The sequence below is a fragment of the Cuculus canorus genome, chromosome 25, assembly GCF_017976375.1.
Source record: "Cuculus canorus isolate bCucCan1 chromosome 25, bCucCan1.pri, whole genome shotgun sequence".
NCBI classification, from domain to species: domain Eukaryota; kingdom Metazoa; phylum Chordata; class Aves; order Cuculiformes; family Cuculidae; genus Cuculus; species Cuculus canorus.
This window is the reverse complement of record NC_071425.1, coordinates 1,719,300-1,743,363: the sequence shown is the minus strand read 5'-3', so window position 1 is coordinate 1,743,363 and position 24,064 is coordinate 1,719,300. Positions and strand designations below refer to the sequence as shown.

The 24,064-nt window shown below is 51.3% G+C and overlaps 1 protein-coding gene across 1 annotated transcript; it reads left to right on the top strand.

Moving 5' to 3' along the window:
- The first annotated feature begins 1,522 nt into the window (after nucleotides 1-1,522).
- PIP4K2B (phosphatidylinositol-5-phosphate 4-kinase type 2 beta) lies at nucleotides 1,523-23,784 on the top strand. The gene is made up of 10 exons (XM_054088313.1): nucleotides 1,523-1,767; nucleotides 11,414-11,511; nucleotides 12,703-12,799; nucleotides 16,707-16,859; nucleotides 17,949-18,095; nucleotides 18,421-18,459; nucleotides 19,816-19,929; nucleotides 20,226-20,484; nucleotides 20,869-20,972; nucleotides 21,599-23,784. The coding sequence occupies exons 1-10, from the start codon at nucleotides 1,591-1,593 to the stop codon at nucleotides 21,677-21,679; spliced, it is 1,269 nt and encodes a 422-aa protein (XP_053944288.1). The 5' UTR covers nucleotides 1,523-1,590; the 3' UTR covers nucleotides 21,680-23,784.
- The last annotated feature ends 280 nt before the right edge of the window (nucleotides 23,785-24,064 follow it).

Below are 24,064 nucleotides of genomic sequence, written 5' to 3'. Positions count from 1 at the left end.
GTATGTTGTTTGACCCAAAGGAAGCTGCTTCCAAGGAGAGGGAAATGAGCAGAGCGTACCTGATACAGCAGGTATTTCTCTGGGATTTTGTGATGTAAGTAATATGTATATGTACAGCACTGCAGAGCGCTCTTTTTTTTTTTAAATTAAGAAACATTTCCTGTCGTTTTTAACCATTCTTTGTGACTTTTGAGGGCTGGGGTGAACCTGGTGAACCACAGAGAGTCTGGCCGTGGGACCTGGACCCTGGTCCCCTCCGGTTCCTGGTCTCCCTCGGTGTCCCTGGTTCCTGATTACCAGTCCCTCCCTTCCCAATCTCTGGTCCTTTCCTCTCTCCCTGCCCAGTGTCCCCAGTTCCTGGTCCCTCTGGTTCCCAGTCCCCCTGCCCCGGGGTTTCTTCAGTTCCCAGTTCTGCCCCCCTGGTGACCCCGTTTTCCCCCAGACCTTCAGGTTCCCCAAGTTCCTGCTGTCCTCGGTTTTCCCCCCAACTCCCTCAATTCCTGTCCCCGGTTCTCCCCCAGACACCCCAGTTCCCGGTGTTCCTCCCTCTCACCCACCCAATGTTCCTGGTTCCCAGTCCCTGGTCCCCTACACTGTCCCCGGTTCCTGGTCCCTCACAGACACCCGGTTTTCCTGTGTCCCCGATGTCTCTGGTTCCCGGTGTCCCCGGTTCCTACCCCGCCCCCCCATCCTCGGTTCCTCCCCCCACCCCCCGGGACACCTCAGTACCCGGTTTTCCTCCTCCCTCCCTCAGTGTTCCCGTTTTCCCTGCTTCCCAGTGTATCCTATGCCATCCTCCCCCCCGGTTCCTGTTGCCCCCGTATCCTCCCTGCTGTTCCTGGTGTCCCTGTCCCATCCCCATCCTCCGGTGTGTCCTGTGTCGTCGTCTCCGTTCCTCCCCCCCGGTTCCCGGTGCCCCCCCCAGCCTTCGCTCTTTACCGCCGCCGGTGACGCGCGGCAGCCCCCATTCATAATTCCAGGCGCGTCGCTGCTCATTGGTCCGCTCTGAAGGGGGCGTGGCCTGGGCGGAGACGTCACGCCAGCTAGGCGAGACCATCTCCGGGAAGAGCAGGAGGGGAGGGCGCTTGCTTTCTCTTCTTACTCGCCTTCTCCGCAGCTCTTTCCGCCGTTCCCTCTCAGCCTAAGCCATGCTGTGGTTCTCCCCGTTCTCGCCGCAGGTCGGGCTGGGGCGAGACAGCGGTCATCGCTCCAATCCCAGTTATTGCTCGGTTGTTCCTCCCCCCTCAGCGCAGACATGGTACTTCCCACTCCCCGCCTCCTCCGCTCTCCGCCATCTTGGCACCTCCTCAGAGCGGGGCCGGAGCGGGCTCGGCCGGCGGTGGCGGAGCAAACCACCGCGGGGGCGGGAGGGGGGGAGGAGGAGGAAGGCTGGGACGGCACCACCGCGGCAGGCGCGAGGGGGGGACGCGAACGGGCCGGGCCGGACCAGACCAAGGGGCAGGGGCTGACAGGGGCGGGCGGTACCATTGGGGAGGGAGAGCCGGGGGGGGCGGGGGCGGAACCATGCGCTGGTAGCTGAGGGGGGGGGCTCGGTCCGGTTCCCGGTGCCGCTGCCGGTCCGGGTCCGTCATGGCCTCGAACTGCGCGGGGGGTTCGGCGGCGGGGAGCGGCGGGGCCACGCTGGGCTCCGTCCTGAGCGCCAGTAAAACCAAAACCAAGAAGAAACACTTCGTCTGCCAGAAGGTGAAGCTGTTCCGGGCCTCGGAGCCGCTGCTCAGCGTCCTCATGTGGGGGGCGAACCACACGGTGAGCGCGGGACCGGGCCCCGACCCCCCCACCCCCACCCCCAGGATCGGGCCCTTTCCCCTTCTCCCACCCCAGGACTGGGCCCTTCCCCTCTTACCCCCCAGCCCAAGCCCTCGCCCTCCCCAGGATCGGGCCCTTCCCCTCCCTCCCTCCCTCCCTTCGCTCAGAGCCTTTCTCCCCCAGATCAGCCCCTTTCCTTCTCTCAGCCCAGTTTCTTGCCCCCCCCCCCCCGCTAGAACGACCCCTTCCCCTCGCGCCCCAGGATCAGGCCCTTTCCCCTTGTTTCCCCCCAGGATCGGGCCTTTCCGTTGTTTTCCCTCAGACGGGGCCTTTTCCTGCCCCCCAGCCCAAGGCTGGTCCCCAGGAATGGGTTTTACCCTCCGTCAGGCAGATCCCTTGCCCTCAGGATCAGGCCCTGCCCTGCTCTCCCCCAGGGAGGACCCTCACCCACCCTCAGTCCAGACCTTCAGCCCCCAGATCGTGCCCTTCTGTTCCCAAAAACGGACCCTTCCCCTTCCTCCATCCCTCAGGGTGAGCCCTTACACCCCAGGATTGTGTTCTTTCCATCAATCCTTCAGGCAGTGCTTTTTCCCAACCCCGCCACCCAGATCAGGCTCCATCCTTACCCCCCACTTTCTGCCTTTTCCCACCTTCTCTCTCCCTGGCACCCATTCCCTAACTCAATTCCTTCCTGGAGTCCCCTCCGCTGCAGGTTTGCCCTCCCAGCCTGGATGATGCCCGCCCTGTGCTGAGCATCTCTGCAGTCCTTCCACCCCTGTTCCTGATGCTTCCTTTCTCCTGGCCTTGGAGCTCCTTCCCCAGCACATCCCTGTCTCCAGGCAGTTTGGATTCCCCCGGCTCAGGGGGTGCCTCCCAGCCATCCTCATGCCTGGGGTGGCTTTAAGGCTTCTCTGCTGCTGGATGCTTCCCTCTGCCTGCCTCTTGCACCCCATCTTTGCCAACGTCTCTTTTTCCCAGGGCTGGGGAGGGATAATGTCATATTGGGTTCCATCCCTTTGTGCTGCTGTTGCCCTGGCACAGCTCTGTAGGACTGGAGGCTACGAGGATGCTCCCTCCACACCCACAGCGCTGTTCCCTGTCACAGCCCCTGGTTTTCTCCCTCAGGGCATCCCAACGTAGCTGTAACAGCAAGGGGATCCCACGCCACAGCCACAATCCCATTCCTCACTTGGCTGCGTGGGACAATTACACGTGTCTCTACTCAATCCCAAAACATCACGGGGTCTTTTGGCCCCATCTCTCCAACTTTGTCACCATCTTCCTTTCAGCTTCCAGAGCTCAGGCCGTGTGTGTGTCCTGGCTTTCGCCCTTGGTTTCTCGGGGTGGTGATTGGAGCAAATTTTGGGATGGAACTGGGAAGGGGTCCCTTGGAAATGTTGGTGAAGGCTCCGCTCTGTGCTCCACCTCCTCGGGAGGCTCTGAAGATCATCGTAATATTTTCCTCTGGAAGCTTCTCCCTCATCTGTGATGGCACAAACCTCCTACTGGAATTGATTTGCTTTTACTCTCTGGATGCTGTTCTGGGAGAATATTCAGGGGTCAAAGAATTCAGAAACCCCATTCCTTCTTAAATTAATACACGTTCAGGGCTCAGACACCTATTTCTCTGGTGGTTTGACGGGTGTTTCTTAGAGAGTAAAAGGCATTTACCTTTAATTTTTGCAGAAACAACACAAAAAAAAAATTAGAGTTGTGTTTCTAGCTTGCCTGCTGATGGAGTGAGAGCTTCCAAATGTAGTTCAGCACAGTACTGCCTTTCTGAGCCAAAGGATATTCCAAGTGCTGCTCAGAGCCTTCCCAGGAAGCAAGATAATGAATTTAATCAGGCTTTGATCAGTGGGGCTATTGGGAGCCCTGGAGAAATGGAAATTGGATTCTCTGAGTTGCTTGTGTGGCCTCGTGGGGATGGTTGTGGCTTTTGGAGATTTTTTTGGGGGAGCTGTCTGTGTACAAGGAATCTGGGAACATTTTTAGGTGCTGGTTCAGGACCCTGTAACTTTTAGAGCACTTGGCTGTGCAGTATTTGGGCGAAGGGAGAGGGAAGCAAGCCAGCAATTCTGCATGAACGCTTAGCTAGCAGTGAGATTATGTTCCTTAATGGTTATATTATATTCCTTAATGGTTCTATGATTCTGTGATTCCTTGATGGTTCTGTATCCGAGTGTACGTTACAAAGGAATTGCTGCCAGAGAGGAGGACGCTGTCCTGAGGGGCTGGGAAGGGGTGAGAACATTTCAGCTCTGACCTCCTCCCTCTTGGACAGGCATCCTGGATTTCCCAGCCAATTCCTCCTGGTTCCTTTTCCTCCACCTCTCTGCTGCTGGTCTTGGTTTGTTTGGGAGAGCCCTGGGAATGCCGAAGGGACTGTGCTGCAGGGCAGGCTGTGTTGGAGCAATGGCTCAGCCTGGTCTGTGTTTCGGAGGTGGTGTCGGTGCCCTGGTGATGTGAGAAGTGGAATTGCTTACGTGCCTCTAGCAGATGGGTCTGAGCAGTTGAGGAATACGTTCAGGAGTAGCTTTGAACTGTGTATAAAAGCTTTTATGGGGGTTGGTTGATGTTCAGCTCCTGGAGCAGGGTTGTGTGAGGAGGGATGAATCCCTTGACTGTGCCCGTAGAGCCCTGCCTTGGGATCCCTGCAGCAGGAGGGGAAGAAAACTGCTATCGGCACAAACCACGAGGCTGTGCCAGGAAGAGTCTGTCAGAAATACTTGCTTTTGAGATGGAACTTTTTCATGGACAAATCAAACAAACAACCATTTTATGCAATCCACCATTTCTGTTGACTGAAGAAATTCCCTTGGGTCCGTTAAGCGAGTCTGGCGGCAGCTCGGCCCTGCCTTGTGTTTAAACAAGCTTGTTAGCAGCTGGTGTGAATCCAGGCAGAGATGGGTCTGGAGAGGATCAGGAATGGTGATGTTAACACACCCAGAACGGGATCTGTTTTCTGGAACGCCAACTCTGAGCATGAGCTGGGTCTTGGCGGTCCTGGTGGTCCCCAGCCATTTAAGCCGAGCGAATTTGGATCGGGTTGGGGCTGTAGCTGGTGTAAACAGGGCCAAGCGTGGGTGGTATTAGTTCAGCAGCAGAATTTTGATCTAGAAAACCGTGGGGGGGAGGGGATGGGAGGGGACAACTCATGCAGAGAGGGGAAGAAAGTGGAGACATGGAGACTCACTCTTGATTTCTGAGTTTTCTGTAAGACATTGTGAAATTCAGCAAACGTGGAAACGGTTCCTGGGGAAGCTTTGCTCGTGGCTGCTGTTGTCATGGCATTGGGAGAGGTGATGCAGCTCCTGGGGGTTGGTTACGTACGAGTGGCTCCATGCGTGTTCTCCACGCTCCGGCTGGACACGTGTGCATGGGAACTCGCCAGCGGCAGAGGGAAAGTTGTGATGGTTCTGGAAGGGAGAAGCCATCTCGTTCTGAGCAGCAAGATGCACACGGTGGTGTTGTGTGATGCTCTGGAAACCATAGAAACGGTTGTAAGGTGCTGGTTGTACCAGGCACGGGGATCCCAGCGAGTCTGGGGACTGTTGGATCTGTGACTCCGGTTTCTTTTGGTGAAATGAGCTGTAGGGTTCGTATGGTCCATGGTGATGCTCCTCTGGGTGGCAGTTCCTCCACTGGAAATGATCCCTGGGGCTCTGTGGATGTTGGCAGGGGCACGGGATGACCATAAACAAGTCTCAGATGGGTAGATCTCTCCTGCTGGTGGTGTGGATCTTGCCCGAGATGGCCTCCTGTGCGCCAGAGGCTCTGATTACTGGCTGAAGCCCATCTCCCAGGACCTTCAGGAGTGGTGCCAGCCAGTATAAAACACAGCTATTTAGTATTCAAGTGAAATAGCAAAATTGGGATTTGCAGCATGCTTCTCCTTTCTCTGCAGCATCGGGTTTGGTGTTGCCATGTTAATTCCAGCCGGCATCTGCCACATATCAGATGTTGAAGTCCTATTAATTGGTGCTGGCACAGGGAAAGCTGCCTGTATTTGTCCTTCCTGACGCTGGCTCTGTGTTGTGGCTCTAATTGACCTCCGGAGAGCGCAGCATATGGTGATGGCTGTGATCACCCCTGCTAATGACTGGGGCTCTGAGCCTTCTTAGCTTGTGAAAATAGAGATTCCAGGAGCCCTTTTCCTTTCTGGCGTCTGGAGAGAAAAGGTTTTCCTGCGTAGTTCAGCGAGGAAAATGGGGCTCAGTTGCCTGCTCTGCCCCTGACTTGTGTGGCCGTGGGTAGCTTGTTTAGCCTTTCTGTTCCTCAGCTTTTGCTGGAACCAAGGGAAGCGCTGGATCTGCCTCCTTGCAAGCAGACTGGGAGGACAGATGATTTGCCATAGTCCCACGGCCGCGGTGGGCAGCAGGGTAGCACTGACTGATTCCTCTGCCTGAGGCACAGCGTTGTGCTGCAGCTCCACCGGGACATGGGAATCCTTCCCAGCAGGCTTCCAAGTACTTTGTTCAGGAAGAGGTGTGTTCACTGGCATGAGGAGATGCTCTTTCTTCCCTCTTAAAGCACATTGCTGTCCCTAGAGCACGGATAGAAATTATTGACTACAAGGTTCATGCTCCCATACTATTGCAGGGGGGTGTTGTTAGCTTGGATGCTGATTAATCATGCTCTAATTCATGGAAAACAGTATCTTTTTCTCAAAACGTTGCCCAGATGCTGTTCTGTGTTAGGCAGCAGCAAAGTTTTGCTGCAGATGTGGATTTCTCTCCATGCTAGTTAATGTGATTTTGCTTTGTGTCTTTTCCCTCCTTCCCCAGAGCATTATGAAGTTTAACTAAGGCTCGTGAAGTTCTTTGAGATGCGATGCCTGATGGAAAAGCTTTGAGAGGAACAAAGTATTTTTTTTTTTCTGAGCAAATTCCTATTGTAAAGAATCCTAGAGAGCAGACTCACACGCTCCATCATCTGGATCTTGTTAGTAAACAAATTGCCTTTTCCCATCAATTTACTAATGGTAATTGCCACTTTGAGGCTACAGTCAGGTTTTGAAACCAAATTATGCCTGGCCCTTTCATTCTGACAGCTGTCCGTGAATGACACAGAATATTGATGCGTCTCTTATTGAAAAAGGAGTTGGCTTTGATGGGAAAGACAAATTATCAGCCACTGATAAACACGTAATCGCACTGACTGGTACTGCTCAGGAGTTCTAGTGACCAGGAAAAAGAAGCTGAACCAACAAGGGAGGTGGGGTTTTCCAGCCCTACAAGAACAGGGGTGGCTGTAGACATCTCAGCGGCGTAGGCAAAACTGAAATCTGCTGACAGAAGCTGAAGGGCTGGGCTGCTCTGGGTGAAGAGAGAGCTGCTGGTTCGGGCTGGAGACGGTGGAGCTGAGCTTGCTGTTCCTCTGGCTGCTGGGCAAGCAGAGGAGGAGGCAGCTGCAGCTTTGGAGAGGTGAGGGTCTGCTCTCAATCACCTACTTTTGTTGCCCAAGTGCTTGTCTGTCCCTCAGTGGGATCTGGGTGCCTTTCCCTCTGTAGCGCTAGCTGGGTCGTGGCTGTTTGGACATAGCAGGCAATTGCTGCTTTACCTCCTCTCACTTGGGTGGCCTCCGGTAACCCAGGGCTGTTCGCTTTGCTTGAGAAATTCCTCCTTTGTGCTCAGCATATGGGTTATTATAGAATGGTTTGAGTTGGAAGGGATTTCAAAGCCCATCCAGTTCAAACCCCCTGCCATGGGCAGGGAGACCTCCCACTGGATCTGGTTGCTCCAAGCCCCATCCAACCTGGCCTTGAACACCTCCAGGGATGGGGCAGCCACCACTGCACAGAGGAATGTGTGAAAGCAGGGGCTTATTTTCAAGAGGATTCAGAGGCAGATTAGGTCTAAAAAGCTGAAGGACTTACAGAAAATCAGCATCGTGCTGGGTCTGGAGACAGATGCCTGCTTTAAATTAGCTGCTCTTAACTTCTTCCACTTTGGGGACCTCTGAAGCTTTTGTAGTGGAGCTGTGGAACTGCTCCAGGCACAGATTGCTGTACAGCATGGACCTGGGGCTGTGCTGCGCGGAATAGCGCTGTGGTGAGGGACCGAGGTGTATGACTGCTGCTCCACCTCTGCTCCTGCCTCTTCCAGAACAAAGAACCACGTCTAAGATTTCACTGTCCATCGTGTGGCCACCACCAGGTCCTGGTACAGCAAAGTTCCTACAGCTGAGTGGCATCTCTTTGTAGGAGACAGGTGGTTCAGAATCATCAGAATGGGCTCCTCGGGAGCCAGGGATTGCTGGGCACCTCATCGCTGCACCCCTCGCTGTGACCTTGCCTTCTGTAGCATAAATACACAGAGACACACACTCTGCTATATTTAATCTCCTGCTACACGCCTCTCCCCGGGGAGAAGGCGAGAGAGCAAACATGTGCCAGGCGTTAGTCACGTTGCTCTGGGAGGCTGCTCAGATTCCACCACGATAAGCACAGGAGAGGATCCCTCCGGAGCGGTGCCGTCTGCTTTGGGCAAGGTCTTCTACTGTTTCGCTTGGCACCGTGCTGTGAGACCTGGCCTGATAACCCTTAGGAAGGGGCACTGCATGCGGAGGATTGTGCTGTGTGAAGGGAGGGTCTGGGATATCCTTTTTCCAAGGCACTGTGGGGAACTTTCATTCCTTTGGCATCCCGAGGAAAGTGTCAAACACGGGAGTTACTGTGGGAGTAGCTGTGCGCCTCCCTCTTGTTTAAAAACCAAACAAATTAAAACAACAACAACAAAGCCACCCAAACCAAACCCATATTTGCTTTCAGACTGGTGTCAGGAGCAAAGGCCCAGTTGCCATCTGACTGAAAGCTGTCGTGTGTGGTGGAGGGTGGGCTAGCAGTGCTGGGACTGAAACCTGCTTCTCAGCAGTGATTCCAGTCCCCAGCACGAGCACTGCCTTCTCCCTGTCTCCTCCAGAATCCCGAAAAATCCAGAAAGCTGTGCTGTATGCAGCTGGAAGAGGGGAAAGGCTTCTGCAGGAGGGATTTTTTTGGTTGTTGTCAGGCTGTTTTATCTTGGGAAGAGTGGGGCCATATTTTAAATGAGATGAGGTATCCTGGCGCTCTGTTTCTGCCAGTCAGGAGACTTGCAACAGGTACAACACTGCTTTGAGGTTCCTGCTTTGGCAGAAATGAGGGCATCCAGAGACGTCTTGACATCTCACTTTGCTAACATTTCTGTCTGAATTTCTGGCAGGGAGGAGACGATCTCCAAATCGCTGTTCCCTCTCAGCCGTCAGCAGCCTTCCTCCGCTCTGGAACAAGCTGATAATAACGTGTTTGTGCCTTACCCGCCGCCGAGAAGGGGGCTGAGAACAGGCGTGTCTGTGGAGCTGTGCTGCCAGGCTTCCCCTCCTGTTAGACAGCCGTAATTAGTGGCTGGAGGCAGCGCTTCTCCCCACTGTTTTCACCCAGAGGGGAAATCGCTGCATGGGGCTCTCTGGTACAGCTGCGGGCAGTGGCTGGCACACCTTCCATTCGAGGACGGGCGGAGAGAATTGGGATGGTTCAGCCTGGAGAAGAGAAGGCTCCAGGCAGACCTTAGAGCAGCTTCCCAGCACTGAAAGGGGCTCCAGGAAAGCTGGGGAGAGACTCTTTGTCAGGGATTGTAGGGATAGGATGGGTAGGGGAATGGTTTTCGTCTGAAAGAGGGGAGATTGAGATGAGTTCTTAGGAAGAAATGTTTTGCTGTGAGGGTGGGGAGGCCCTGGCCCAGGTTGCCCAGAGCAGTGGTGGCTGCCCCATCCCTGGAGGGGTTCCAGGCCAGGTTGGATGGGGCTTGGAGCAACCGGATCCAGTGGGAGGTGTCCCTGCCCATGGCAGGGGGTGGAACTGGATAGGCTTTGAGGTCCCTTCCAATCCAAACCATTCCGTGATCTGGGAGATCCCTTTCTTGCCTGCAGTCCTTGCCTTTCTTCCCTTCTAAGTTGCGGCTCGAGGAGTGACTCGGTGCAGGATCGAGCCTTTAGCTTGCACTGGTGGGTGTTGCCTTCCCTGCTCCATTGTGATTACAAATGACGGGAGGCGTATGATATTATTAATTCATTTGTCTGTGCGGCATTCTCTGTACATCCCAGAACACTTCATGGGAGCGCTTAATGCTCCTTGGTGCTGCTTGAAAGTAAATACTGGGCAGGGCTTCAAAGAGTAGCATCTCTGCTCTTAACGGAGCGTTGGCCAGTTTACTTTCCGCTTATCTGTTGTGTGGGATGACTGTCTCTGAAAATAGCCATCTTTTCTCTTCGCAGCATGTACGTGTCTGTCTTCCCAGTCTGACGTTTGTTAAATCTGGTCTGATTTTCATTGGGAATGACGGAAAAGGGATGTGAAAAATACTTACTTCATCAAAGGCTTGCTCATATAATTAGACAGCTCGCTGCGGAGCTGAAACCTCCCTGGTCCTTGCAGAGTTGAGCTGTACCACACATCCTGCTGCGGGACGGCTCCCTCACGCTTCCTTTCATCTCTGCCTCTTTGGAGATGTGGCAGCAGGTCTTTGGATGGGATTGTGTGTCCTGTGGCACGCAAGGAGTGGGGAATCCCAGAACTGGAGTCCTTTTCCTTAGCCAGGTGGCTTGGAGCCCCTTCCTGGTCAGCAGGGAAACACTGTGTGCTTTCCAGGCGTGCTGGGAGTCGCTTGACCTGCCTGAGGTTTTGGTGTTGGGAACAGAACCCAGGCCTGACTCGTAGCCAAACCCTGCTGTTGCCAGCGTTGTCTGCTGCTCTCTGGCATTACCTGCTTGGCACAGGAATCACAGGAATGGAGTTGTAATGAAATTGCTTCCTAAATCCAGTGTGTTAATAGCAGCTCAGTTAGATGGGACTTCTGTGATCCCTGGGAAGTCTGTGTGAATGGGTGATGCCGGGGCCACCCTCAGAAAAGGCAGCTTGGAAACGTGCTGCCTCTTGACCCACTCTTGAACGCTGGCACATGCCTGTCAGTGCGCGGGCTTGTCTGGAGCAGCGCAGCTAGACAGAGTCCAGAGGCAAAGTTTTATTGATGCTTTCGCTGCTGAGTGCTGTAGCACGAGGCTGCCTGCACAATAGTAGCTGAACGTTCATTCTTCTGCTTCCCTCTGTTCCTGTGGCTGCCGCACATGACTAAGGAGCAACAACAATCTAGTGGAGTGACTCATCCCTTCAGAGAAGGTAGGATAAGAGCAACAAGAGGCAGCGAGCATAGAAACAGCATCCACAGGGGAGCTGCGCTGCGCCAACACTGCCCAGAGTCTGGTCGGGCTGGGCACGGCAAAGGCTTTGGTCACTGTGATTTGCAATGATGAGAATTAGTTAAGGAATAAAGGCAAAGGTGGTTTATCTATAACATAAAACCTGTTATTTATTGGTCTGTAGGTTTGTCTCGGTTCTAAGCTGTGTCCTGGGTGATCAGTGGAAGGTGAGCAGATGAAAGTACCGAGGCCGGCTTGGGCACACTCACCACACAATCGAATGAGACGTTTCTGTGCCTTGTAACCACTGTTCTCCAGGTCACTTCAGCACAACAAGTCGCTCTGGGAGTCTGATGGGTTATATTGCTTCAAAACCAGCTTCTGGGGTGTTTGGCATCCTCCTAAGTCCATTGACAGTAATTGCTGGGCTGTGGAACTTGGGTTTTGAATCTCCCTTTCCTTTCTCTTTTAGATCAATGAACTCAGCAATGTTCCTGTCCCTGTCATGTTAATGCCTGACGACTTTAAAGCCTACAGTAAGATTAAGGTGGACAATCATTTATTCAACAAGTAAGTAACTGCTTCCCAACAAGTTTGTCTGTAATTAGAGCTCTTTGCTGTGGGGAAACTGGCATGTTGAAGACATTTGGGGTTGTTCCCTGTGGTAATGCCAAGAGGATCTGGTATGGCTGGACACGTGCCCTGAGCCTGTGCCCTGCCTGGACCACTCAGCAGGGCAGGGACGGCTCTGTCTGTCACTGAGATGCTGTCTCATGGTTTGCTTAATGTCCTTTGAGTGATGAGAAGAGATAGAATCATTAAGATTGGGAGAGACCTCTAAGCCCAGTCCAACCATCAGCACAACCCCACCATGCCTACTAAACCATGCCCCAAAGTGCCATGTCTGTGTTCTCTTTGAACCGCTCCAGGAATGGAGACTCCACCGCTTTCCAGGGCAACCTTTGCCAGTGCTTCAAAGCTCTGTCAGTGGAGACATTTTTCCTAGTATCCGATCTAAACCTCCCCTGGAACAGCTAGAGGCCATTTCCTCTTGTCCTATCCCTTGTTACTTGAGAGGAGAGACCAGGACCGATGGTCCAAGCAGGATCATCCTCTGTGTGTGGAATAAGAGCTGCGATAGGGAGTAGATGCAGCGTCCCTCAGTAACAGGGAGCGTTATCTATCTGCTCACCTGTGCTCTGGGGAGGTCACACTGCCAGCTGGTGGGGCCTCGCAGCAAAGCACACCCTGTAACGCTGGGGCCAGGCTGGAGATGATTCACCCCCTTCCCTTTGCGTTCTGGGTGAGATGCTTTGTCGTGTGTTAACCTTTCTTTTGATGCACAAGTGATCTGATCTTAAATCAGACCCCCCCTATTCCTTCAGCTTTTCGTCTTAACCAGTGACAGTGTGTTGCAGGGGCAGCTGTGTTACTGAACGGAACAAAGCAACAAAGGAGGAGGAAAGAGAGGAATGACTCTGTCAAATTTGTGCCTGTGGCAGGGGAGATTGCTCTTCCTCATCTTGAGAGCCTTTTAGTCAAAAACTGCATCCTGCAAGCTTTTTTCTATGAGCAGATGACTTCTGTAGGCATCCAAAGAAATGAATTGCCCTGATGGGGGTAAATACTTGCAGAATAGGGCCCTCATAGGTAGGAAGGAGCTCAGTTATTCTGGGGTGTTAGCAGTGAAGTGGGAGAAGAGTCGGGTTTGATTTTACAAGCCGATCATTGTATAAGAATATCTGTTGTGCTTTGCCCTAGGGAAAACCTGCCAAGTCGCTTTAAATTTAAGGAGTATTGTCCACTGGTGTTCCGAAACCTCCGAGAAAGATTTGGGATCGACGATCAAGACTACCAGGTACCATCTCTTCTCTCCCTCCTAACAGCTTTCCCTAGGACCGAATAACCAAGCTGGCAGACAAAGGATATCGACATTCTTGTGTGGTCGGGTTTTATGGGTTTATAATCATGATTTAAATGGTTTCACTGTAACCCTCAGGGCCCACAGTGATGGAGCAGGTCTTGCTGTGCCAAGCACTGGGCAATTGCAGAATGAAAAGATGGTCCCTGCTCTGGAGAGCTCACAGTCTGGGCATGAAATAAGAGGCAGCAGATGGCTGCAGACAGGCAGGAGCTGGAGGATAACAATGATCTAGTGTGGAACATCTGCAAGGAAAATGAGTCTGTCGTGTTTTTACAGATTCAGGTGCTGCTTTAACTGAGCCTGTATGCCAAGCGTTGGTTGCTGTTGAATTGGGTTTAGCAAGGTGGGATGCATCCCCTAAGGCCAGAGGCTCGGGTTGTCTTGGAGGGGAGAGATATTTTCTTGTGTTAATGCCACTGGGCTTAAATCCAGTGATAGTGATGTTCTAACTCATGCTGCTGCAGCAGGACCACCCTTCCACGCTTGGCCCTTAGTCTCAGGCACGCAGGAGATGTGTAGTAGCAATCTCTGCTTCGAGACCTCTTCAGTGAGGGGAAAGCCAGTGCAGAAAAAAGAGGGTGGCTTTGATAGCGGCGTGGCCTTTGGCAGGCTGAGTGTTAGGCAATTAAACCCAGTATCGTTGGCACTGTGCTGCAGTTGATAAAGGCTGGCAATGCGCCAGCACCAACTGGTCGAGAGCTTCAACTAAATTCCTCCCTGGAATCCACCAGCCCAGAGAGGCACATTGGTGCTGGAGTGGTGAGTGAGCGGTGCAGGCTCCCTGTTCTCTCTCTTTTTCACTTCACGTGCGACCCCAGCCGTGCTTCCTGCTCTGCTGGTGTTATGTGGAGAGGAGATGGAGGCGGAGCTGTTCCTGCTGATCCCACCAAAGTCCTTCCTTCTGGTGGAGCGTGTGTGCACCCATGTGCACATATGTCTGTGTTTGTGCCCTCTCCAGGTGTGTCACAATTCTCTTTGATGATATCTGTATTATTGCCTGATCTCACCCTGTTTCAGGGTTAATATAAGAGATCTGTTCTCTTCCTTCAGCTGCGTGGTCCCTTGCGCTGGTGAGATGCTGGATTTGCTTGATCTGATTTCTCACCTCGTGTGGTTCAGGGCAAGGAGCAGATGTCTAGCACCTGCGTCCCATCCTCTCCCCTGTGTTCCCAGGGGAGCACATTGGTCCCTGTGTGAGAAGGGATGACCTTGGAGGATAACCAGCATCAGTGATTTTTGTTTCTTTGTGTCTCGCTTGCCTCTCTGCGGGCTGTGAGGACCCATCCTCCTCTCTGCCTGTTCTCCGGTTTGCTGGGCGCTCTGAGGGCGTTTGCTCAATGTGAGACACGTTTTTCAAGCAGAACTGACAGTTGTCTTTGCTTTCCTTCTGTGAGGGGCTGGCCATCCCCAGGAGCAAAAGTAAATGTGGCAGCTCCGATCTGGACGCGTGCCCATCCACTGCTGGCGATAGAACTGGGCAGCGCGAGAAGGAGATGCTGTTCTTCATGCCTGTGTGTGCTCAGTGCCATCTAATTACCTGCAAGCCACGAGTCGCACACACAGATCTCTTTGCTTGTGATGGAAGAGCTCTCTTATTTTCCAGACATGGCTGCTCGGTCCATGCTTATTAATTGTATTTTGTCCCTCCTGCTGCCAGGCTTGTTCTTCAGCAGTAGCGGTGCTTTGTCAGGAGGAGTAATGCCGTTGTCTCCTGGTCTATGGACAATAGCTCGTGCCAGGATTCATACGGCTCTTGAGGAGGCTACTTTGCCAGCAGCTCCTTGCCTGGCTGTGCCAGGGAGTTACTTTGCCTGCTGGCTTCCTCCATACCCTTCGACACACTTGCAGTGAAGTCCATAGAACCATGGAATAGTTTGAGCTGAAGGGACCTCAAAGCCCACCCAGTTCCACCCTCCCACTGGATCAGGGGCTTCAGGTTCCATCCAACCTGGCCTTGAACCCCTCCAGGGATGGGGCAGCCACCACTGCTCTGGGCAACCTGGGCCAGGGCCTCCCCACCCTCACAGCAAAACATTTCTTCCCAAGATCTCATCTCGATCTCATCTCAATCTCCCCTCTTTCAGCTGAAAACCATTCCCCCTCGTCCTTTCCCTGTACTCCTTGATCCAGAGCCCCTCCCCAGCTTTCCTGGAGCCCCTTTCAGGACTGGAAGGCTGCTCTGAAGTCTGTTACCATGAAGGATTTACTTCTGCCTTCTCTGGACTAGAACAGTTTGGCTCTTTGAAAGTGTCCAGCTAGAACAGACAGCAGAAAACTTTCATTGAGCTAAATTCAGGTGGATGAAATGTGATGGCTTGAGTGGGAATCAAGCCAGGATGATAAATAAAACACCTGGACTGTGGAAGAGGTGGGAGTAACAGGAAAGGAACAAAGTAAACCGAAGAGCTGTGAATTTGGTGATGTCCATATGTGGTCACGATTTCTGTTTCCCATCTCCTCTGGAAGAAAAGCTCTGTCCTTTGGAGGTGGGGGGGTGATTAAACCGTGTAGCAAAGACTTATTTGCAAATATCAGCCAGAAACAAGGGATGTTTTTTGTTTCTCTTTATTTTCCTGATGGTTTCTAAAGCCATTGGCCGGAGCGTAGTTTTTCCCCTGCTTCATTAAAGTTTTAAAAGCTTTAAACGTTTCGTTCTGAAGGGAAACGTCTCAGCTCACTTGCAATGTGACATGGTAAATCCCTCTTTTACAGCAGGTTCTGCTCGCTGCATGTCTGCGTCTGCAGAAGAGCAGGCTCCCTCTGCTGTCTGCTTTTCAGAGAGCGGAGGGAAGGAGAGAACGGCTAAAAATTAAACCATGAAACGCATTGTCTAGCCCTGAAACCCTGAAAGCCACATCTTGAGCCAGAAACCACTAGCCAGGCATCAGCATCAGAGTGTTTCAGAGCGCAACTCTTGCTGTGCGCTTGTGCCAGCGGCAGAGAAATGATAAACGAGAGCCTGTGCTGCTGGGTGACAAAATGGCTTCTGAGCAGACCCTGGCGATTGGGGTGGTGGAATTGGAAGGTGGTTGCCGGGCAGTGATGGAGGAAACAAGCCAAAAACTGGTGACCTGCTTAGGTTAGTCTGGAAGGCGTGGAGAGCAGCGGCTCTAACGGTGGGATGAGTCTTACGGCAATGTTTGGTTGCTAAGGTGAGAGAGGGAGAAAAAGACAGATGCTGCTGGTTGTCGGAAGAACAACCAAAGCTATTTATACTCCCTGTCTTTTTTGTCCAATTGTAAGAGTAGCAGAGGGTGAGCGTGACTTTTAGCCTCAGGGTCACTTGTAAAGAATTCCCAGACAATGAGACTTTTGCCAGTTTAGGCTGTGTTTTGGTGGAAAGGAAGGCAGGCCTTTTTCATTCATTTTGTTCTGGTTTTCCTTAAATCTTGGAAATACCCTGGCAGTTCTTAGATTTCGATGAGAAAATGCTAGGAAGTCATGGCCTGTGTATGCTGCTCATTAGTTAATGAGTTAATAAATGAATACCAGGTGTTGGAGTAAAGCACACAAACAAATAGAAGGCCCAGATGAAAGCTCTAATCTCCATGTCCAGACTTGTAAACGAGTGGGTTCACCTCCATAGCGCAGAACACTCAAAGATGCTTTTAGTAATGGTCCAGGTTGGTGTGTGTTTGCAAATATGCTCTGAAACTTGGTCAGGATGCTGTCGTGGTTACAGAGATGGAGCACAAAGTCCCTGGGGTGTCTGTCATTCCAGAGCCAGGTTGTGGAGCTGGCCCTGGTCATCCATGTCTCATCTGCTTTCCAAGACTCTCTTCTCCAGGGAGGTGGCAGCTTCTGCCTCTCCTCCTCATTTTTTTTACTCTGATTCCCTCAGAACTCAGTGACACGAAGCGCCCCGGTGAACAGCGACAGCCAGGGCCGATGCGGGGCCCGGTTCCTCACCACCTATGACAGGAGGTTTGTCATTAAGGCAGTGTCGAGTGAGGACGTAGCAGAGATGCACAACATCTTAAAGAAGTACCATCAGGTACGGTGAGTCTGGAACCCTGGGAGGGGAGGTGGCAAACGCCTTGGGGAGCATCTTGTGGTTTGCTAAGAGCTCGGATTCACAGTGTGCAACCTGGTAGAGCTTGCAAAGAGCTTTTGCAATAGAGAACAGTGTTCCTTAGCATCTGAATCACAGAATCATGGAATGGTTTGGGTTGGTTAAAGCCCATCCGGTTCCAACTCTCCTGACATGGGCAGGGACACCACTGGATCCGGTTGCTCCAAGCACCAGCCTGGCCTTGAACGCTTCCAGGGATGGGGCAGCCATCACTTCTCTGGGCAACCTGGGCCAGGGCCTCCCCACCCTCACAGCAAAACATTTCTTCCTAAGATCTCATCTCAATTTCTCCTCTTTTCAGCTGAAAACCATTCCCCTCGTCCTGTATGTGTACTCCCTGATCAAGGGCCCCTCCCCAACTTTCCTGTAGCCCTCTCTAGGTACTGGAAGGAGAGAGCCAATTGTAACACAGCTGCCTGCTTCTTCACAGTGCTGAGCCCCTTCACAGCTCACCCTGCTCCTTACATCAATGAATTATGGATTGTTGGTACCTGAGATCTGTAAATGTCCTCCTCATTCAGTCCTTTGAGTCAGACTTTCCAGGAGAACCAGAGAGGAGATGGTTCCATGCAGCAGGGAAAGGGGGGGGACGGGGAAGGGCAAAGTGGGTCAGCTGGAAATATTCCACCCTGGTCCAGGTTATCTGCCAGTCCATCTGCTCTTTGTTTTCAGACACACTCACATAACCACAAGAAGGAGTTGGCCAGTGCCGAGAGCAGGCTTGCCACGCTGTGGCTGGGTGACAGACGTGCACGCTGAGCCCGTTACAGCAGGCTGGATGTGCACACACAGTGGGATGCTCTGTCTCAGCTCAGGGCTGGAAGATTCTTACAATACCTTAACTTGTTTTTCTTGAGACACCAGGAGGCATTTGCAAGCCTCCTTTCCTTTTGCATTGATGTCAAGTGGCTGGAACCGGAGGCTTCGCTATCACCTTCTTGCTGAGCTTGTGTTCTGTCAGAGATGGGTATTGTGTGACAGTGCCATCTTTCTGTCCTTCCCTTCCTCCAGTTCATTGTGGAGTGTCACGGGAACACCCTCCTGCCCCAGTTCCTGGGCATGTACCGGCTCACCGTGGACGGGGTGGAAACCTACATGGTGGTTACCAGGAACGTGTTTAGTCACAGGCTGACTGTGCACCGAAAATATGACCTGAAGGTGAGGGTTTGGACGGCAGTCATGAGCTCCTTTGCCAAGAGGGTGGGAGTTGGACACCTACTTGGCAAGGCCCTGGGCTTTGCTTTTTGTTCAGGGGATTGGGTCCGGGGTGGGGGGGTCTGGGTGGGGCATCCGCCTATCCCGAGCAGCCTGTGCTACACTGGGGAGGTCTGTAAGTCCGTCTCAGGCATGAAAAAGGGATTGAGCACTGATAGTGTCAATGCTTTCATTATTTCTCTGCATGGAGGGATTAAATGGTGTCTCTGAATTCTTGAAGAATATGACACACAGCCCAGCAGTGCTCTTTTCTTTATTCTTTTATCAGGGCTCAACAGTATCCAGGGAAGCAAGCGATAAAGAGAAGGTATGGACCGTCCCCAGCCAGCTTTTCCTTCCTCCTAGTGGTTGGAATCAGATGGGATCTAAGTGGCTTCCTTTTTCCAAAGGGATTTTGAGCAGGGGATGTTAAACATGCCCTGACTGATAACCTGTTTCTGTCCCACCTTTCAGGCTGTGCCCAGTAACTACTCAGGATGAAGTGGTGCAGATCTGGTGCTGCCCTGCCCTTCTCTGTTATCTTGATAGTACCGGGGGGGGGAGCAACTTCTTGGGGGACAATCCCACAAGTACTGAACCCCACAGTAGTGCAGTGGAGTCTTTGTGTGGAAGGATTTCTTCGTAGTGCTCCCTGTGTGCCAAGCTGAGTCAGGTCAGCAGTTGGCTTTTGCGTCAGAGGCTTTTGTAAACCAGACCAGCTCCTCTCAGGTTCTTGGCATATCTCACCATATTTGTAAGTTTGGTTTCTGATGCCTTTAGAGGAATTTAGGAACTCGAAATTATGCTGCCGTGAAAACTCCTGTTGAAGTCACAGCAGTAACTCACAGTACTGCGTGATTTGCCCATGCACGTGGGGATTTTCAGGCTTGGGACTGCAGAGTAAGTCTGCTCCATCCTGCCCTAAAATTAGATCTCTGGCATGAGCCAAGGAATTCCCATTTACACGGAGCGCTCTGGCGTCGAGGCACGGCTGCATCGTGCCCAAGCGTCCCTGGCTTAATGGCTGTTTACTCTCCAGCTTTTTCTGCTTATGCAATTTGTCTCAGACCATTCCTATTAGATCTATATAAAGCCACCACACAGTCATATATCATTCTAAGAACAAAACAGTTTAATTCCCCATTGCACAAAGGACTTGTGTGTTCTTCTGTATCCCTGAGAAATCCTCAGGGCCTGCTGCAAGCCAGTTGCTCAAAAAGCAGTGGTTTTAATTTTTCCCTGAAGTCTTTAGGGAGAGGAGCATTTTTTTTCAAGCCTTTACCGCTTCCCCCCGGTCAGAAGCCAACAAAATGCATTTCTTTTCTATTCTGGGAGCTGGGTGGACCATCTCTGGCAGGAGCCTGGCTGCCAGGCTTTCAGCCTGCAATATATCTTCCTGGCAGTCTTTAAAGTTGAGTTGTGCTCTGCATCTCCCTTCGGTTCCCCATGAGGTGTAGTTCATCATATGGTTTCACTGGCAAATACTGTGCTCTGCCTGATGCCGGTTTCGTACTCAGTGGACAGAATGAGCCACTTCACCTTATAAACAAGCAGAAGATCCTGGTGCAGCCCCGCGCTGGATCATTCTCTGCCCAGCCGCTGTCCTTATCTCTCACGGATCAGTGTGCCAGCCCTCCCCGGGGAGCAGGGCTTTGGGGAATTTGACACGGGCTTCTCATTGCAGGCCAAGGATCTGCCGACGTTCAAGGACAACGACTTCTTGAATGAAGGTCAGAAGCTGCATGTTGGAGAAGAGAGTAAAAAGAACTTCCTTGAAAAGCTGAAGCGGGATGTGGAGGTAGAGTTTCCTTGGGGACAGCTTTTACTCTGTCTCCCATCACTGGTTTCTCATTGTGGCCTCTGGCCCAAGGGGTGCAGCAGGGACTGAAAAGCAAGTCTTTCCTGAGTCAGTCAGCAATTACAGTCCGGGTTATGCTGATAGCAGTGGACACATGAACTCGAGTGTAGATCTCTGGAGTCTAGTAAGTGTTTAGCTCTCACTACAGCCCTTTCAGGGAGATATTAGCAGGGTAGGACTTAAGGATTTCTGATCCCATGCTGCTGCTGCTGTTCTCACTCATCTCTTTCTCTCAGTTTTTAGCTCAGCTGAAGATTATGGACTACAGCTTGCTGGTTGGGATCCACGATGTTGACCGAGCAGAGCAGGAAGAGATGGAAGTGGAGGATCGGGCAGAGGATGAAGAGTGTGAGAACGATGGTCTCGGAGGCAACCCCATTTCCTCCTACGGCACGCCCCCCGACAGCCCCGGGAACCTCCTCAACTACCCTCGCTTCTTTGGGCCAGGAGAGTTCGATCCTTCTGTTGATGTCTACGCGATGAAAAGCCACGAAAGTGAGTATCGTGGAATATTGCTCTGAAGGAGGTCTGGAGGGCAGAGGAGGTGTCCTGTGGTCTGGCTGGACTAAAGGAGTAGGAGGACTGTTCAGAGAGAGAGAGAACCTGCTGAACATCCCCTTCATTGCTGTACAGTCTGTTGTGGATGCTGCGAGCTGGAATGGGTAGAAGTGATACTTGGAGTGTAAAGCTGTGTTTGGAAAGCACGTAGGCCTCTGTTGTGCTGTTTCCTGTCATTCTCTGACCTCTGCAGCCTTCAGCTGCCTTGCTTTCTCTGCTCGTTGCATCAAAACAGATCTGCCGTGTGTTTCTTAAAGAGGGGGATGCTGCTGGGCTTTGCTCACAGCTCGGGGTGTGCTAGCGACTCTCTTGCCTTGCTAGGTGCCCCCAAGAAGGAAGTGTACTTCATGGCTATTATAGACATTCTTACACCATACGATGCGAAGAAGAAAGCTGCACATGCTGCCAAAACAGTGAAACATGGGGTAAGCAGTCTGCCGCCTGCAGGGAGAGTGGGCTTTGGGGCTTTGCTTGCATGCCTGCGTCCGTGTGTGTGATGTTTTCTGACACTGGTTTTTCTATCAGTATGGAAATTCTTCTGTAATCCCTTGCCCAAGAACAGCTTTTTCCTCACTTACTGTCTCCTCAAGACTGCCTTGGAAAGGGTTTCCCTCTGGGTGATTGGAGATGACTTGGGTTTACATCCCAGTTTGGGACGTGCTCCATTTCTCTGATGTGGCACCAGTGGCCTCACAGAGTAGGAATGGATTGGCTGCAGGGAGACGTACCACCGTGCCCCTTTCTGGGGTCCGCCTGTTCCCTGGCACCAATCCTGATCTTCCCAAGAGGGCTCAAAGAAAGCCCAGGTTAGCAGGACAGGAAGTTTTTCATGCTTGTTTCAAATCTCCTCTAAACCATGAGGGAACAAATCCAATGTTTTGACTTGCTGGTCTGCAGAAGATCCAGCTGGAGCTAAAATCCTTTGGGATCTCTCTAGACCTTTCCAAATGTTGTTTCTCCCTAGAACTAGCAAGTTGTGATGGGTCTTGCCCAGGAGAGATGTTTTATGATCACTGCCTGTGTTGTGACTTCTCTCCTCTCTGCCTTGCAGGCTGGGGCAGAGATCTCCACCGTGAACCCTGAGCAGTACTCTAAACGCTTCAACGAATTTATCTCCAATATCCTGACATAGTTGTCTTCAGCCTTCAGCAAGAAACGAAGAGAAGAGGGGCTACTTCCAAACAGAGAACGCAGCCTGTGACACTAAAACAGACACTGTAGCAGCATGTGGGGTGTGCGTGTGTGTGTGCGCGCGTGTGCAAGAGTGAGTGTATGGCACTGCGTGACTTAAAAAACTAATTCTAGGTGCACCCTCCAACAGTCCACTTGACCCAGGTGGAAAAGTGGGTTTTTATGTTACAGAAGTGCCCAGACATAGATTTGAGGGCTTTTTAAAACCAAGAAAAGTGCATTGTTTCAGCACTGCTCTTTCTAATGACGTTTTCTCCTCTCTGATCCAGAGAATCCCGTAGGGATGTGATACGTGGCACTGTATGAAAGGGGTTGCTCTAGATCATGTTCAGTGGCAGCAAAGCAGTGCCTGATTCCACAAACACCTACTTTTGTTTTTTTATTGGACTGTCTTTAACCAGAAAGACATACAAACCCTTTTATTTCCCTCTTGGTAGGAATTGGAAGGAAAATAGCTCATCATTTCAAGGACGGAAAATATTACTCTGATAAGGAGGAGTCGCTGAACTTTAGGTAAATTCAGACTGGGACACTTTATATTTTTTGGTTAATTTAAGTAATAAAAACTTTTTTTTTTTTCTTTTGTAACTGCACTTGATTTACAAGAAAGACAAGGGGAATGAACATCTACCAAAGATGATTGCTTAAAAAGGTGTAACTCCTAGAGCCTAAAAATACAGTGTGAGAAGTGGTAGAAGCATTGAACAACCTCAGACAATAACATGCTCGGAGCCATTGTGTTTTAAATTGGCCAGCTATGAAGATTTCATAAAAGAGGTAAAAAAGGCTTTTTGTATTTGTAGATACGGGATAGTAGCGACTATCCGGAACGTTTCCCTGTCATGCCTCGGTCAGGAATTGCCGTCTCTCTTAGATTAGAGCTTCTCATCATGGTTCTGCCAGTGTTAATCTAGCTAATGTTCAGTCTTCCTTACTCGCCCGATCTGCAACAGGTACTTGAATTTGTGTCCTGACAGAGGTTCTTTGGTTCGTTGGTTTGGTTTTTCCATGGCAATGTGACTTGCACACGAAGGCATTGGACTCGCTACCAGTGGGGAGTGCTGGGAGCTGTGACTGTGGAGCAAGTTCCACTGCTCAAGAGGACTCGGGACTTGAGCCATGATTATTTTTACTCTTCTCTGCTCCAAACCCCTCTCTAGAGCGACAGCCGAGGAGTGGAAGTGGTTGAACATTCGCATCAGATTATTTTCCCCCCCCTTAAGGATTTGGAACTGATACGCGTGATTGAATAACGTCCTGTTCTGTCTCTGGAACGCTTGTAATATTTTTCACAGTCAAGCTTGTCAGACTTGCTTTGGGTTTTGTTAGCTCTGCTGCACAACGGTTACGGATCCTTCGGTTCTTTTTTTAATGTTCTTTTTCTTTCTCAGCAGGATTTAGTGTTTCGAACAAACCTCTTGCAGTTGAAACATGTTGCTTATCTGCCTTGAAACTGTTTTCACATATGCCTTTGTTTCGGGAATAAGCTGTTTCGAATGTCTGTCCTGTGCTGTAACGCGTGCTACAGTTCGCTGTGTGGAATTTGGTCCTTTTGAAAGATAACTGGTGCTCATCACATCCCGATAATTCCCCTAGACTAATGCTAGCTCTGGTCTGGATTCAGAATGTGGGCTTGGGGTTTTTTGATGTTCATACCCACATTTGTGATGTGAATCCCACAGGTCTCAACTTCAAAGGGGACAAAAGGGGGCTAAAGCCTCAGCCCACGAGAGTGCACTGTAAATAGTCTTGAAGAAATCAAAAATTAGTATTAGGGGTCATAACGAATCTTTTTATTCATTCATGGGTCATTCCCTTTGACTGGGGACAGATTCCTTCTGCCGCTGCAGTCCAGTCCCTGCGTAATGCGGGGTAACGCACCGCGTCTGGGAGGTTGGGGAGTTGCGTGTCTTAAGGCGTGTCGCAGGAAAAGCCACAAAACAGATGCAGCTGTGAGGATACTGTAAAAAAAGGGAGGACTTGGAGGGTATCATCAGCTTCATTTTGTGAGTGTTATGTCAGTTTTCTCTTAAATGATAGTTTTCTCTTAAATGATGCTTTTCTCTTAAACAATAAGCACTTACGTTTACTGTCAATTCAAAATTAAACACCAGTCACTTTTTATTCTTGACAGTTGTTAAAAATCTGTATTGAATCCGCAACTTTGGCCTGGTAAGTTTGCCATTCTCCTTTTGCGAAACTAGCTCGGATCTTTTAGGCGGTTTACCTTAAAATTGCGTATTTGAAAGAAGAGAAAAATGGGGGAGGAGGAGAGAAAGGGAATTGGTGAACCGCAGGCATCCTGCAACGAGACACTCGCAGAGCT